This window comes from Pleurodeles waltl, chromosome 1_2, assembly GCF_031143425.1.
Source record: "Pleurodeles waltl isolate 20211129_DDA chromosome 1_2, aPleWal1.hap1.20221129, whole genome shotgun sequence".
NCBI lineage: Eukaryota > Metazoa > Chordata > Amphibia > Caudata > Salamandridae > Pleurodeles > Pleurodeles waltl.
In genome coordinates, this window is record NC_090437.1 from 1,298,263,530 (window position 1) to 1,298,280,475 (window position 16,946).

A 16,946-nucleotide genomic window follows, 5' to 3' on the forward strand; every position below is an offset into this window, starting at 1 on the left:
ACCCCCGGACTACTCTACGACTGTGAGTACCAAAACCTGTCCCCCCCTGAGCCCCCACAGCGCCGCCTGCAGAGGGAATCCAGAGGCTTCCCCTGACCGCGACTCTCTGAAACCTAAGTCCCGACGCCTGGAAAAGACCCTGCACCCGCAGCCCCCAGGACCTGAAGGACCGGACTTTCACTGCAGAAGTGACCCCCAGGAGTCCCTCTCCCTTGCCCAAGCGGAGGTTTCCCCGAGGAAGCCCCCCCTTGCCTGCCTGCAGCGCTGAAGAGATCCCTTGATCTCTCATTGACTTCCATTGCGAACCCGACGCTTGTTCTAACACTGCACCCGGCTGCCCCCGCGCCGCTGAGGGTGAATTTTCTGTGTGGGCTTGTGTCCCCCCCCGGTGCCCTACAAAACCCCCCTGGTCTGCCCTCCGAAGACGCGGGTACTTACCTGCTGGCAGACTGGAACCGGGGCACCCCCTTCTCTCCATTGAAGCCTATGCGTTTTGGGCACCACTTTGAACTCTGCACCTGACCGGCCCTGAGCTGCTGGTGTGGTAACTTTGGGGTTGCTCTGAACCCCCAACGGTGGGCTACCTTGGACCAAGAACTGAACCCTGTAAGTGTCTTACTTACCTGGTAAAACTAACACAAACTTACCTTCCCCAGGAACTGTGAAAATTGCACTGTGTCCACTTTTAAAATAGCTATTTGTGAATAACTTGAAAAGTATACATGCAATTGAAATGATTCAAAGTTCCTGATGTACTTACCTGCAATACCTTTCAAACAAGATATTACATGTTAAATTTGAACCTGTGGTTCTTAAAATAAACTAAGAAAAGATATTTTTCTATACAAAACCTATTGGCTGGATTTGTCTCTGAGTGTGTGTACCTCATTTATTGTCTGTGTATGTACAACAAATGCTTAACACTACTCCTTGGATAAGCCTACTGCTCGACCACTCTACCACAAAATAGAGCATTAGTATTATCTCTTTTTACCACTATTTTACCTCTAAGGGGAACCCTTGGACTCTGTGCATGCTATTCCTTACTTTTAAATAGCCCATACAGAGCCAACTTCCTACAGCTACCCTGCACTTACAATGTCTAAGGTTTTGCTTAGACACTGTAGGGGCATAGTGCTCATGCACCTATGCCCTCACCTGTGGTATAGTGCACCCTGCCTTAGGGCTGTAAGGCCTGCTAGAGGGGTGACTTACCTATGCCACAGGCAGTGTGAGGTCGGCATGGCACCCTGAGGGGAGTGCCATGTCGACTTAGTCATTTTCTCCCCACCAGCACACACAAGCTGGAAAGCAGTGTGTCTGTGCTGAGTGAGGGGTCCCTAGGGTGGCATAAGACATGCTGCAGTCCTTAGAGTCCTTCCCTGGCATCAGGGCCCTTGGTTTCCGGGGTACCAGTTACAAGGGACTTACCTGGATGCCAGGGGTGTGCCAATTGTGGAGACAATGGTACATTTTAGGTGAAAGAACACTGGTGCTGGGGCCTTGTTAGCAGGGTCCCAGCACACTTCTCAGTCAAGTCAGCTTCAGTATCAGGCAAAAAGTGGGGGGTAACTGCAACAGGGAGCCATTTCTTTACACTCAGCAACAAAGGGGCGGCCGGGTGCAGTGTGCAAACACACGTTGGGTTTCCAATGTAAATCAATGGGAGACCAAGGGGTCTCTTCAGCGATGCAGGCAAGGGGGGGGGGCTCCTCTGGGTAGCCACCACCTGGGCAAGGGAGAGGGCCTCCTGGGGGTCACTCCTGCACTGGAGTTCCGATCTTTCAGGTCCTGGGGGCTGCGGGTGCAGAGTCTTTACCAGGCGTTGGGATCTGGGAGTCAGGCAGTCGCGGTCAGGGGGAGCCTCGGGATTCCCTCTGCAGGCGTCGCTGTGGGGGGCAACTCTGGCTACTCACGGTCTCGTAGTCGCCGGGGAGTTCTCCCTGAAGTGTTGTTCCTCCACAAGTCGAGCCGGGGGGCTTCGGGTGCAGAATAGCAAGTCTTGCGCTTCCGGCGGTGTAAAGAAATGGCTCCCTGTTGCAGTTACCCCCCACTTTTTGCCTGATAGTGATGCTGACTTGACTGAGAAGTGTGCTGGGACCCTGCTAACCAGGCCCCAGCACCAGTGTTCTTTCACCTAAAATGTACAGTTGTTTCCACAATTGGCACAACCCTGGCACCCAGGTAAGTCCCTTGTAACTGGTACCCCTGGTACCAAGGGCCCTGATGCCAGGGAAGGTCTCTAAGGGCTGCAGCATGTCTTATGCAACCCTAGGGACCCCTCACTCAGCACAGACACACTGCTTGCCAGCTTGTATGTGCTGGTGAGGACAAAACGAGTAAGTCGACATGGCACTCCCCTCAGGGTGCCATGCCAACCTCACGCTGCCTGTGGCATAGGTAAGTCACCCCTCTAGCAGGCCTTACAGCCCTAAGGCAGGGTGCACTATACCACAGGTGAGGGCATAGGTGCATGAGCACTATGCCCCTACAGTGTCTAAGCAAAACCTTAGACATTGTAAGTGCAGGGTAGCCATAAGAATATATGGTCTGGGAGTCTGTCAAAAACGAACTCCACCGCTCCATAATGGCTACACTGAATACTGGGAAGTTTAGTATCAAACTTCTCAGAATAATAAACCCACACTGATGCCAGTGTTGGATTTATAAAAAAATGCACACAGGGGGCATCTTAGAGATACCCCCTGTATTTTACCCAATTGTTCAGTGCAGGACTGACTGGTCTCTGCCAGCCTGTTGCTGAGAGACGAGTTTCTGACCTCATGCGGTGAGAGCCTTTGTGCTCTCTGAGGACAGAAACAAAGCCTGCTCTAGGTGGAGGTGCTTCACACCTCCCCCCTGCAGGAACTGTAACACCTAGCAGTGAGCTTCAAAGGCTCAAGCTTCGTGTTACAATGCCCCAGGGCACTCCAGCTAGTGGAGATGCTCGCCCCCTGGACCCAGCCCCCACTTTTGGCGGCAAGTCCAGGAGAGATAATGAGAAAAACAAGGAGGAGTCACTGGCCAGTCAGGACAGCCCCTAAGGTGTCCTGAGCTGAGGTGACTCTGACTTTTAGAAATCCTCCATCTTGTAGAAGGAGTATTCCCCTAATAGGAATAGGGATGTGCCCCCCTCCCCTCAGGGAGGAGGCACAAAGAGGGTGTACCCACCCTCAAGGACAGTTGCCATTGGCTATTGCCCTCCCAGACCTAAACACACCCCTAGATTCAGTATTTAGGGGCTCCCCAGAACCTAGGAAATTAGATTCCTGCAACTTACCGAAGAAGAAGACTGCTGAGCTGAAAACCCCTGCAGAAGAAGAAAGAAGACACCAACTGCTTTGGCCCCAGTCCTACCGGCCTGTCTCCTGCCTTCTAAAGAAACCTGCTCCAGCGACGCTTTCTCCAGGACCAGCGACCTCTGAATCCTCAGAGGACTGCCCTGCTTCAAGAGTAACCAGAAACTCCTGAGGACAGCGGACCTGCTCCAAAAAGACTGCAACTTTGTTACAGAGGAGCAGATTTAAAGACCCCTGCAATCCCCGCAAGAAGCGTGAGACTTGCAACACTGCACCCGGCGACCCCGACTCGACTGGTGGAGAAACAACACCTCAGGGAGGACCCTCCGGCGACTCCGAGACTGTGAGTAACCAAAGTTGTCCCCCCTGAGCCCCCACAGCGACGCCTGCAGAGGGAATCCAGAGGCTCCCCCTGACCGCGACTGCCTGACTCTAAAATCCCGACGGCTGGAAAAGACCCTGCACCCGCAGCCCCCAGCACCTGAAGGAACGGAACTTCAGTGCAGGAGTGACCCCCAGGAGGCCCTCTCCCTTGCCCAGGTGGTGGCTACCCCGAGGAGCCCCCCCCTTGCCTGCCTGCACCGCTGAAGAGACCCCTTGGTCTCCCATTGAATCCTATTGCGAACCCGACGCTTGTTTGCACACTGCACCCGGCCGCCCCCGCGCTGCTGAGGGTGTACTTTGTGTGGACTTGTGTCCCCCCCGGTGCCCTACAAAACCTCCCTGGTCTGCCCTCCGAAGACGCGGGTACTTACCTGCTGGCAGACTGGAACCGGGGCACCCCCTTCTCTCCATTGAAGCCTATGCGTTTTGGGCGCCACTTTGAACTCTGCACCTGACCGGCCCTGAGCTGCTGGTGTGGTGACTTTGGGGTTGCTCTGAACCCCCAACGGTGGGCTACCTTGGACCCCAATCTTAACCCTGTAGGTGGTTTACTTACCTGCAAAAACTAAAATTACTTTACCTCCCCCAGGAACTCTGAAAATTGCACTGTCCACTTTTAAAACAGCTTATTGTGTTTTATGTAAAAAGTATTTATGCTACTGTGATTATTCAAAGTTCCTAAAGTACTTACCTGCAATACCTTTCAAATGAGATATTACATGTAGAATTTGAACCTGTGGTTCTTAAAATAAACTAAGAAAATATATTTTTATATAACAAAACCTATTGGCCTGGATTTGTCTCGGAGTGTGTGTTCCTCATTTATTGCCTGTGTATGAACAACAAATGCTTAACACTACTCCTTTGAAAAGCCTGCTGCTCGACCACACTACCACAAAATAGAGCATTAGTATTATCTCTTTTTGCCACTATCTTACCTCTAAGGGGAACCCTTGGACTCTGTGCATACTATTCCTTACTTTGAAATAGTGCATACAGAGCCAACTTCCTATAGGCGGGAAACGCAGTTGTTTTAAAGTTGCTCCTTTGAAACAAAGTTGCAGTCTTGGATGAACAGAGCCGCTGTCCTCTGGAGTTTCTTGGTCCTTCTAGAGCAGGGCAGTCCTCTGAGGATTCAGATGTCGCTGGTCCTGGGGAAAGCGTCGCTGGAGCAGTGTCTTTAGAAGTGGGGAGACAGGCCGGTAGAGCTGGGGCCAAAGCAGTTGGTGTCTCCGTCTTCTCTGCAAGGTTTTTCAGCTCAGCAGTCCTCTTCTTCTTAGGTTGCAGGAATCTGAGTTCCTAGGTTCAGGGGAGCCCCTAAATACAGAATTTAGGGGTGTGTTTAGGTCAGGGAGGGCAGTAGCCAATGGCTACTAGCCCTGAGGGTGGCTACACCCTCTTTGTGCCTCCTCCCAAGGGGAGGGGGTCACATTCCTATCCCTATTGGGGGGGATCCTCCATCTGCAAGATGGAGGATTCCTAAAAGTCAGAGTCACTTCAGCTCAGGTTGCCTTAGGGGCTGTCCTGACTGACCAGTGACTCCTCCTTGTTTTTCTCATTATCTCCTCTGGCCTTGCCGCCAAAAGTGGGGCCGTGGCCGGAGGGGGCGGGCAACTCCACTAGTTGGAATGCCCTGTGGTGCTGTAACAAAGGGGGTGAGCCTTTGAGGATCACCGCCAGGTGCTACAGCTCCTGCAAGGGGGAGGTGATAAGAATCTCCACCCAGTGCAGGCTTTGTTACTAGCCACAGAGTGACAAAGGCACTCTCCCCATGTGGCCAGCAACATGTCTCGAGTGTGGCAGGCTGCTAAAACCAGTCAGCCTACAAGGGTAGTTGGTTAAGGTTTCAGGGGGCACCTCTAAGGTGCCCTCTGGGGTGTATTTCATAATAAAATGTATACTGGCATCAGTGTGCATTTATTGTGCTGAGAAGTTTGATACCAAACTTCCCAGTTTTCAGTGTAGCCATTATGGTGCTGTGGAGTTCGTGTTTGACAGACTCCCAGACCATATACTCTTATGGCTACCCTGCACTTACAATGTCTAAGGTTTTGCTTAGACACTGTAGGGGCACAGTGCTCATGCACTGGTGCCCTCACCTATGGTATAGTGCACCCTGCCTTAGGGCTGTAAGGCCTGCTAGAGGGGTGACTTATCTATACTGCATAGGCAGTGTGAGGTTGGCATGGCACCCGGAGGGGAGTGCCATGTCGACTTACTCGTTTTGTTCTCACCAGCACACACAAGCTGGTAAGCAGTGTGTCTGTGCTGAGTGAGGGGTCCCCAGGGTGGCATAAGATATGCTGCAGCCCTTAGAGACCTTCCCTGGCATCAGGGCCCTTGGTACCACGGGTACCAGTTACAAGGGACTTATCTGGATGCCAGGGTGTGCCAATTGTGTAAACAAAAGTACAGGTTAGGGAAAGAACACTGGTGCTGGGGCCTGGTTAGCAGGCCTCAGCACACTTTCAAATCAAAACATAGCATCAGCAAAGGCAAAAAGTCAGGGGGTAACCATGCCAAGGAGGCATTTCCTTACACCAAACTTCCCAGTATTCAGTGTAGCCATTATGAAGCTGTGGAGTTTGTTTTTGACAAACTCCCAGACCATATACTTAATATGGCCACAACTGTACTTACAATGTTTAAGAAGGACGTAGACACTTTAGGGGCATTCTCCTAATGCAGCTATGCCCTCACCAGTGGTATAGTGCACCCTGCCTTAGGACTGTAAGGCCTGCTAGAGGGGCTACTTACCTATGCCACAGGCAGCATTTTGTGTGTATGGCATCCTGAGGGGGATGTCATGTCGACTTTGCCTTTTTCTCCCCACCAATACACACAATCTACAATGGCAGTGTGCATGTGTTAGGTGAGAGGTCCCTTAGGGTGGCACAACACATACTGCAGCCTTAGAAACCTTCCCTGGTCACAGGTCCCTTGGTACCACTGGGTACCTTTTACAAGGGACTTATCGGTGTGCCGGGGGGGGGGGGGTAACTGCAACAGGGAGCCATTTTCTTACAACTATTTATACATATAACTCTAGAACCCTGGTGCCTCCCTTAAATTATTATAGCAGTTTGCAGATATAGCAATTTGGAATGTTTTTTAATACCTTACCCTTTCTCTTTGAATGTCATGCAGTTTTAAGTGAAACAGTTCTGGTTGGGTTGTCACATGTTTATAAATATTTGCTGTGCCCATTTTAAATGTTTTCTATATAGTTTGAAGATAATATTCAGCAGTGTGGCCAGGATTTGGAAGGAGTCTTAAATCATTGCAATTTCATTAGTAGATTTGTCCTATGCATAGCCTGGTGAACTAAATTGTGGCTCTCCTTTCCATATTAACAATAATGTGCAAAGATAGGCTGTGTGAAAACCCCCCCAAAAATTAAATGCACACCTATTTGCTGCTTTAACAGTTGGTTGCTTTGAGGACCTTAGATAATCTACAGACCTGCACATTTTCTTTTTTAAACAGAATGGAGATGGATGTTGTGGATGAAGTAGATCCATTGAGTCTTCTTGGCCTTGATGATTATATCCCTAAACCGTCTGAGCAATCGCACTCACAGGGCTATAGTCATCGGTCTCGTTCAAGGAGTCCTTTGCATTACAGGTAAATATTTATAGTGTGTGCTCTAATTATTTTTGCGGGGAAAAGTGGGCTCACTATAATGCAGTGCACAGTACTTATTCTTGATTTGTTCGGTATTGTGAATCATTTCTGAATTAACATGCTGTTCATTATTTCGCCATCTAGTGGTTGGGTCCAAAATGCTGTCCTTGTTTTGTGTTCGACCATTTGGCTACTGGTGAGGGGGAGAACTCCCAAACACTTCCATTCTATCTGGGACACTACCATGACCATTGCCATTATCCAACATGGCTATTGTCCGGAGCTCGTTACCACACACTCCAACGTCCTACCCCTACGCACCCACAGGTTATCGCAGGAACACCTTTCACTCCTCAAACAAGAGGTTCAAGCCCTTTGTAAGGCAATGCCTCCTTGGCATGGTTACCCCCTGACTTGTTGCCTTTGCTGATGCTATGTTTTGAATTGAAAGGGTGCTGAGGCCTGCTAACCAGGCCCCAGCACCAGTGTTCTTTCCCCAACCTGTACTTTTGATTCCACAATTGGCACACCCTGGCATCCAGGTAAGTCCCTTGTAACTGGTACCCCTGGTACCAAGGGCCCTGATGCCAGGGAAGGTCTCTAAGGGCTGCATCATATCTTATGCCACCCTGGAGACCCCTCACTCAGCACAGATACACTGCTTGCCAGCTTGTGTGTGCTGGTGAGAACAAAACGAGTAAGTCGACATGGCACTCCCCTCCGGGTGCCATGCCAACCTCACACTGCCTATGCAGTATAGATAAGTCACCCCTCTAGTAGGCCTTACAGCCCTAAGGCAGGGTGCACTATACCATAGGTGAGGGCACCAGTGCATGAGTACTGTGCCCCTACAGTGTCTAAGCCAAACCTTAGACATTGTAAGTGCAGGGTAGCCATAAGAGTATATGGTCTGGGAGTCTGTCAAACACGGACTCCACAGCACCATAATGGCTACACTGAAAACTGGGAAGTTTGGTATCAAACTTCTCAGCACAATAAATGCACACTGATGCCAGTGTACATTTTATTGTGAAATACACCCCAGAGGGCACCTTAGAGGTGCCCCCTGAAACCTTAACCGACTATCTGTGTAGGCTGACTGGTTCCAGCAGCCTGCCACAACCGAGACATGTTGCTGGCCCCATGGGGAGAGTGCCTTTGTCACTCTGAGGCCAGTAACAAAGCCTGCACTGGGTGGAGATGCTAACACCTCCCCCAGGCAGGAGCTGTCACACCTGGCGGTGAGCCTCAAAGGCTCACCCCTTTGTGCCAGCACCGCAGGACACTCCAGCTAGAGGAGTTGCCCGCCCCCTCCGGCCACGGTCCACACTTTTGGCGGCAAGGCCGGAGAAAATAATGAGAATAACAAGGAGGAGTCACTGGCCAGTCAGGACAGCCCCTAAGGTGTCCTGAGCTGAAGTGACTCTAACTTTTAGAAATCCTCCATCTTGCAGATGGAGGATTCCCCAATAGGATTAGGGATGTGACCCCCTCCCCTTGGGAGGAGGCACAAAGAGGGTGTACCCACCCTCAGGGCTAGTAGCCATTGGCTACTAACCCCCCAGACCTAAACACGCCCTTGAATTTAGTATTTAAGGGCTCCCCTGAACCTAAGAATTTAGATTCCTGAAACTACAAGAAGAAGACTGCCGAGCTGAAAAACCCCTGCAGAGGAAGAACAGAAGACACCAACTGCTTTGGCCCCAGTCCTACCGGCCTGTCTCCTGCCTTCCAAAGAACCCTGCTCCAGCGACGCTTTCCAAGGGACCAGCGACCTCTGAATCCTCTGAGGACTGCCCTGCTTCAAGAAAGACAAGAAACTCCCGAGGACAGCGGCACTGCTCCAAAAGAACTGCAACTTTGTTTCAAGGAGCAGATTTAAAGACCCCTGCAACTCCCCGCAAGAAGCGTGAGACTTGCAACCCTGCACCCGGCGACCCCGACTCGACTGGTGGAGAACCAACACCTCAGGGAGGACCCTCCGGCGACTCCGAGACAGTGAGTGTAGGAAGTTGGCTCTGTATGTGCTATTTCAAAGTAAGGAATAGCATGCACAGAGTCCAAGGGTTCCCCTTAGAGGTAAGATAGTGGCAAAAAGAGATAATACTAATGCTCTATTTTGTGGTAGTGTGGTCGAGCAGTAGGCTTATCCAAGGAGCAGTGTTAAGCATTTGTTGTACATACACATAGACAATAAATGAGGTACACACACTCGGACAAATCCAGCCAATAGGTTTTTGTATAGAAAAATATCTTTTCTTAGTTTATTTTAAGAACCACAGGTTCAAATTCTACATGTAATATCTCATTCGAAAGGTATTGCAGGTAAGTACTTTAGGAACTTCAAATCATCAAAATTGCATGTATACTTTTCAAGTTATTCACAAATAGCTGTTTTAAAAGTGGACACTTAGTGCAATTTTCACAGTTCCTAGGGGAGGTAAGTTTTTGTTAGTTTTACCAGGTAAGTAAGACACTTACAGGGTTCAGTTCTTGGTCCAAGGTAGCCCACCGTTGGGGGTTCAGAGCAACCCCAAAGTCACCACACCAGCAGCTCAGGGCCGGTCAGGTGCAGAGTTCAAAGTGGTGCCCAAAACACATAGGCTAGAATGGAGAGAAGGGGGTGCCCCGGTTCCGGTCTGCTTGCAGGTAAGTACCCGCGTCTTCGGAGGGCAGACCAGGGGGGTTTTGTAGGGCACCGGGGGGGACACAAGCCCACACAGAAATTTCACCCTCAGCAGCGCGGGGGCGGCCGGGTGCAGTGTAGAAACAGGCGTCGGGTTCGCAATGTTAGTCTATGAGAGATCTCGGGATCTCTTCAGCGCTGCAGGCAGGCAAGGGGGGGGATTCCTCGGGGAAACCTCCACTTGGGCAAGGGAGAGGGACTCCTGGGGGTCACTTCTCCAGTGAAAGTCCGGTCCTTCAGGTCCTGGGGGCTGCGGGTGCAGGGTCTCTCCCAGGTGTCGGGACTTTGGATTCAAAGAGTCGCGGTCAGGGGAAGCCTCGGGATTCCCTCTGCAGGCGGCGCTGTGGGGGCTCAGGGGGGACAGGTTTTTGTACTCACAGTCTTAGATTAGTCCTGGGGTCCCTCCTGAGGTGTTGGATCGCCACCAGCCGAGTCGGGGTCGCCGGGTGCAGTGTTGCAAGTCTCACGCTTCTTGCGGGGAGCTTGCAGGGTTCTTTAAAGCTGCTGGAAACAAAGTTGCAGCTTTTCTTGGAGCAGGTCCGCTGTCCTCGGGAGTTTCTTGTCTTTTCGAAGCAGGGGCAGTCCTCAGAGGATGTCGAGGTCGCTGGTCCCTTTGGAAGGCGTCGCTGGAGCAGGATCTTTGGAAGGCAGGAGACAGGCCGGTGAGTTTCTGGAGCCAAGGCAGTTGTCGTCTTCTGGTCTTCCGCTGCAGGGGTTTTCAGCTGGGCAGTCCTTCTTCTTGTAGTTGCAGGAATCTAATTTTCTAGGGTTCAGGGTAGCCCTTAAATACTAAATTTAAGGGCGTGTTTAGGTCTGGGGGGTTAGTAGCCAATGGCTACTAGCCCTGAGGGTGGGTACACCCTCTTTGTGCCTCCTCCCAAGGGGAGGGGGTCACAATCCTAACCCTATTGGGGGAATCCTCCATCTGCAAGATGGAGGATTTCTAAAAGTTAGTCACTTCAGCTCAGGACACCTTAGGGGCTGTCCTGACTGGCCAGTGACTCCTCCTTGTTGCTTTCTTTGTTCCCTCCAGCCTTGCCGCCAAAAGTGGGGGCCGTGGCCGGAGGGGGCGGGCAACTCCACTAAGCTGGAGTGCCCTGCTGGGCTGTGACAAAGGGGTGAGCCTTTGAGGCTCACCGCCAGGTGTCACAGCTCCTGCCTGGGGGAGGTGTTAGCATCTCCACCCAGTGCAGGCTTTGTTACTGGCCTCAGAGTGACAAAGGCACTCTCCCCATGGGGCCAGCAACATGTCTCTGGTGTGGCAGGCTGCTGGAACTAGTCAGCCTACACAGACAGTCGGTTAAGTTTCAGGGGGCACCTCTAAGGTGCCCTTGGTGGTGTATTTTACAATAAAATGTACACTGGCATCAGTGTGCATTTATTGTGCTGAGAAGTTTGATACCAAACTTCCCAGTTTTCAGTGTAGCCATTATGGTGCTGTGGAGTTCGTGTAAAACAGACTCCCAGACCATATACTCTTATGGCTACCCTGCACTTACAATGTCTAAGGTTTTGCTTAGACACTGTAGGGGCACAGTGCTCATGCACTGGTACCCTCACCTATGGTATAGTGCACCCTGCCTTAGGGCTGTAAGGCCTGCTAGAGGGGTGTCTTACCTATACTGCATAGGCAGTGAGAGGCTGGCATGGCACCCTGAGGGGAGTGCCATGTCGACTTACTCATTTTGTTCTCACCAGCACACACAGGCTTGTAAGCAGTGTGTCTGTGCTGAGTGAGGGGTCTCTAGGGTGGCATAATACATGCTACAGCCCTTAGAGACCTTCCCTGGCATCAGGGCGCTTGGTACCAGAGGTACCAGTTACAAGGGACTTATCTGGATGCCAGGGTGTGCCAATTGTGGAAACAATGGTACATTTTAGGTGAAAGAACACTGGTGCTGGGGCCTGGTTAGCAGGGTCCCAGCACACTTCTCAGTCAAGTCAGCATCAGTATCAGGCAAAAAGTGGGGGGTAACTGCAACAGGGAGCCATTTCTTTACAGTGAGTAACCAAAGTTGTCCCCCCTGAGCCCCCACAGCGACGCCTGCAGAGGGAATCCCGAGGCTCCCCCTGACCGCGACTGCCTGAACTCCATTTCCCGACGGCTGGAAAAGACCCTGCACCCGCAGCCCCCAGCACCTAAAGGAACAGAACTCCTGTGCAGGAGTGACTCCCAGGAGGCCCTCTCCCTTGCCCAGGTGGTGGCTACCCCGAGGAGCCCCCCCCCCCTTGCCTGCCTGCACCGCTGAAGAGATCCCTTGGTCTCTCATTGAAAACCATTGAAAACCCGACGCGTGTTTGCACACTGCACCCGGCCGCCCCCGCGCTGCTGAGGGTGTACTTTTTTGCTGACTTGTGTCCCCCCCCCCCCCCCCCCCCCGGTGCCCTACAAAACCCCCCTGGTCTGCCCTCTGAAGACGCGGGTACTTACCTGCTGGCAGACCGGAACCGGGGCACCCCCTTCTCTCCATTGCAGCCTATGCGTTTTGGGCACCTCTTTGACCTCTGCACCTGACCGGCCCTGAGCTGCTGGTGTGGTGACTTTGGGGTTGCTCTGAACCCCCAACGGTGGGCTACCTTGGACCCAAACCTGAGACTTGTAAGTGATTTACTTACCTGACAAAACTTAACAAAAACTTACCTCCCCCAGGAACTGTGAAAATTGCACTGTGTCCACTTTTAAAACAGCTTATTGTGTTTATGTAAAAAGTATACATGCTAATGTAATGATTTAAAGTTCCTGAAGTACTTACCTGCAATACCTTTCAAATGAGATATTACATGTAGAATTTGAACCTGTGGTTCTTAAAATAAACTAAGAAAAGATATTTTTCTATAACAAAACCTATTGGCTGGATTTGTCTCTGAGTGTGTGTTCCTCATTTATTACCTGTGTGTATGTACAACAAATGCTTAACACTACTCCTTTGATAAGCCTACTGCTCGACCACACTACCACAAAATAGAGCATTAGTATTATCTCTTTTTGCCACTATCTTACCTCTTGGGGGAACCCTTGGACTCTGTGCATACTATTCCTTACTTTGAAATAGTGCATACAGAGCCAACTTCCTACATTGGTGGATCAGCGGTGGGGTACAAGACTTTGCATTTGCTGGACTACTCAGCCAATACCTGATCACACGACAAATTCCAAAAATTGTCATTAGAAATAGATTTTTTGCAATTTGAAATTTTTCTAAATTCTTAAAAGTCCTGCTAGGGCCTTGTGTTAGTCCCTGTTAGCATTTCCTTTTAGAGTTTAAAAGTTTGGTAAAAGTTTGAATTAGATTCTAGAACTAGTTTTAGTTTCTTAAAAAGTATTCCAACTTTTAGAAGCATAATGTCTAGTGCAGAGATGAATGTGGTGGAACTCGACACCACACCTTACCTCCATCTTAAGATGAGGGAGCTAAGGTCACTCTGTAAAGTAAAGAAAATAGTAATGGGCCCCAGACCTTCCAAACTACAGCTCCAGGAGCTGTTGGCAGAGTTTGAAAAGGCCAACCCCTCTGAGGATGGCAACACAGAGGATGAAGATAGTGACTTGGAGGAAAATTCCCCCCTACCAGTCCTATTTAGGGAGAGCAGGGCCTCTCAAGCCCTGACTCCACAAATAATAGTCAGAGATGCTGGTCCCCTCACAGGAGGGGCCAACAACTCTGAAATCACTGAGGATAACTCCAGTGAAGAGGACATCCAGTTAGCCAGGATGGCCAAAAGATTGGCTTTGGAAAGACAGATCCTAGCCATAGAAAGGGAAAGACAAGAGATGGGCCTAGGACCCATCAATGGTGGCAGCAACATAAATAGGGTCAGAGATTCTCCTGACATGTTGAAAATCCCTAAAGGGATTGTAACTAAATATGAAGATGGTGATGACATCACCAAATGGTTCACAGCTTTTGAGAGGGCTTGTGTAACCAGAAAAGTGAACAGATCTCACTGGGGTGCTCTCCTTTGGGAAATGTTCACAGGAAAGTGTAGGGATAGACTCCTCACACTCTCTGGAAAAGATGCAGAATCTTATGACCTCATGAAGGGTACCCTGATTGAGGGCTTTGGATTCTCCACTGAGGAGTATAGGATTAGATTCAGGGGGGCTCAAAAATCCTCGAGCCAGACCTGGGTTGACTTTGTAGACTACTCAGTAAAAACACTAGATGGTTGGATTCAAGGCAGTGGTGTAAGTAATTATGATGGGCTGTACAATTTATTTGTGAAAGAACACCTGTTAAGTAATTGTTTCAATGACAAACTGCTTCAGCATCTGGTGGACCTAGGACCAATTTCTCCCCAAGAATTGGGAAAGAAGGCGGACCATTGGGTCAAGACTAGGGTGTCCAAAACTTCCACAGGTGGTGACCAAAAGAAAGGGGTCACAAAACCTCCCCAGGGGAAAGGTGGTGAGACAGCCAAAAATAAAAATAGTAAAGAGTCTTCTACAGGCCCCCAAAAACCTGCACAGGAGGGTGGGCCCAGAGCCTCTTCACAAAACAATCCTGGGTACAAGGGTAAAAACTTTGATCCCAAAAAGGCCTGGTGTCGTAGCTGTAATCAGCCTGGACACCAAACTGGAGACAAGGCCTGTCCCAAGAAAGGTTCCACTCCAAACTCCAATCCAGGTAACACTGGAATGGCTAGTCTCCAAGTGGGATCAACAGTGTGCCCAGAGCAAATCAGGGTCCACACTGAAGCTACTCTAGTCTCTGAGGGTGGGGTGGATTTAGCCACACTAGCTGCCTGGCCGCCTAACATGCAAAAATACAGGCAGCAGCTCTTTATTAATGGGACAAGTGTAGAGGGCCTGAGGGATACAGGTGCCAGTGTCACCATGGTGACAGAGAAACTGGTTTCCCCTGGCCAATACCTGACTGGAAAAATCTATACAGTCACCAACGCTGACAATCAGACTAAAGCACATCCCATGGCAATGGTAACTTTAGAATGGGGAGGGGTCAATGGCCTGAAACAGGTGGTGGTCTCCTCAAACATCCCAGTAGACTGTCTGCTTGGAAATTACCTGGAGTCCTCAGCATGGGCTGAGGTAGAACTAAAAACCCATGCAGCCATGCTGGGTATCCCTGAACTGGTGTGTGTAAAAACAAGAGCACAATGCAAGGCACAGGGTGAAAAAGTAGAGCTGGAGTCTGGAAGAAAGGCCCAGCCTACCAAGAGAAAAGGAAAGACAGTTGGGAAACCAACTGCAACACAGTCAGAGAAAGAGAACCTCTCTTCTCAGGAAGAAGTTCTGCCCTCTGAGGGAACTGAGCCTTTGGAGCTTGAACCTTATCAGGTTGAGCTCTTAGGCCCAGGGGGACCCTCAAGGGAGGAGCTGTGTAAGGGACAAGAAACCTGTCCCTCTCTTGAAGGCCTTAGGCAGCAAGCTGCTGAAGAGTCCAAGGGCAAGAAAAATGGAACACATAGGGTCTATTGGGAAGATGGACTCCTGTACACTGAGGCCAGAGACCCCAAACCTGGTGCCACTAGGAGAGTGTTAGTGCCTCAGTCGTTCAGAGAGTTTATTCTGACCTTAGCCCATGATATTCCCCTTGCTGGGCATTTGGGACAAACCAAGACGTGGGAGAGGTTAGTCAACCACTTCTACTGGCCCAATATGTCCAACATGGTTAAGGAGTTTTGCCTCTCCTGCCCCACCTGTCAAGCCAGTGGTAAGACAGGTGGGCATCCAAAGGCCCCCCTCATTCCACTTCCAGTGGTGGGGGTCCCCTTTGAAAGAGTGGGTGTGGACATAGTTGGTCCACTAGAACCTCCCACAGCCTCAGGAAATATGTATATCCTAGTAGTAGTGGATCATGCTACTAGGTATCCTGAAGCTATTCCCCTTAGGTCAACTACTGCCCCTGCAGTAGCCAAGGCCCTCATTGGTATCTTTACCAGAGTGGGTTTCCCTAAGGAGGTGGTGTCTGACAGAGGTACCAACTTCATGTCAGCATACCTAAAACACATGTGGAATGAGTGTGGGGTGACTTACAAATTCACTACACCATACCATCCACAAACTAATGGCTTAGTTGAAAGATTCAACAAGACATTAAAAGGCATGATCATGGGGCTCCCAGAAAAGCTCAAAAGGAGATGGGATGTCCTCTTGCCAAGTCTGCTTTTCGCTTACAGAGAGGTGCCACAGAAGGGAGTAGGATTCTCACCCTTTGAACTTCTGTTTGGTCACTGTAGGAAGTTGGCTCTGTATGTGCTATTTCAAAGTAAGGAATAGCATGCACAGAGTCCAAGGGTTCCCCTTAGAGGTAAAATAGTGGTAAAAATAGATAATACTAATGCTCTATTTTGTGGTAGTGTGGTCGAGCAGTAGGCTTATCCAAGGAGTAGTGTTAAGCATTTGTTGTACATACACATAGACAATAAAGGAGGTACACACACTCAGAGACAAATCCAGCCAATAGGTTTTGTTATAGAAAAATATCTTTTCTTAGTTTATTTTAAGAACCACAGGTTCAAATTTAACATGTAATATCTTGTTTGAAAGGTATTGCAGGTAAGTACATTAGGAACTTTGAATCATTTCAATTGCACGTATACTTTTCAAGTTATTCACAAATAGCTATTTTAAAAGTGGACACTTAGTGCAATTTTCACAGTTCCTGGGGGAGGTAAGTTTTTGTTAGTTTTACCAGGTAAGTAAGACACTTACAGGGTTCAGTTCTTGGTCCAAGGTAGCCCACCGTTGGGGGTTCAGAGCAACCCCAAAGTTACCACACCAGCAGCTCAGGGCCGGTCAGGTGCAGAGTTCAAAGTGGTGCCCAAAACGCATAGGCTTCAATGGAGAGGAGGGGGTGCCCCGGTTCCAGTCTGCCAGCAGGTAAGTACCCGCGTCTTCGGAGGGCAGACCCAGGGGGGTTTTGTAGGGCACCAAGGGGGACACAAGCCCACACAGAAATTTCACCCTCAGCGGCGCGGGGGCGGCCGGGTGC

At 50.1% G+C, this 16,946-nt stretch overlaps 1 protein-coding gene across 4 annotated transcripts in view; it reads left to right on the forward strand.

The window, feature by feature from the left end:
* LOC138250501 (uncharacterized) overlaps positions 1-16,946 on the forward strand; it is a 328,067-nt gene that overhangs the window by 149,219 nt on the left and 161,902 nt on the right. For 3 of the 4 annotated variants that reach the window (XM_069205460.1, XM_069205442.1, XM_069205451.1), the window contains exon 6: positions 7,170-7,307. The exons of the other annotated variant lie outside the window; for it this stretch is intronic. In XM_069205460.1, the coding sequence (XP_069061561.1) occupies positions 7,170-7,307 (138 nt within the window). The remainder of the gene's footprint in view (positions 1-7,169; positions 7,308-16,946) is intronic. 4 annotated transcript variants of the gene reach the window in all.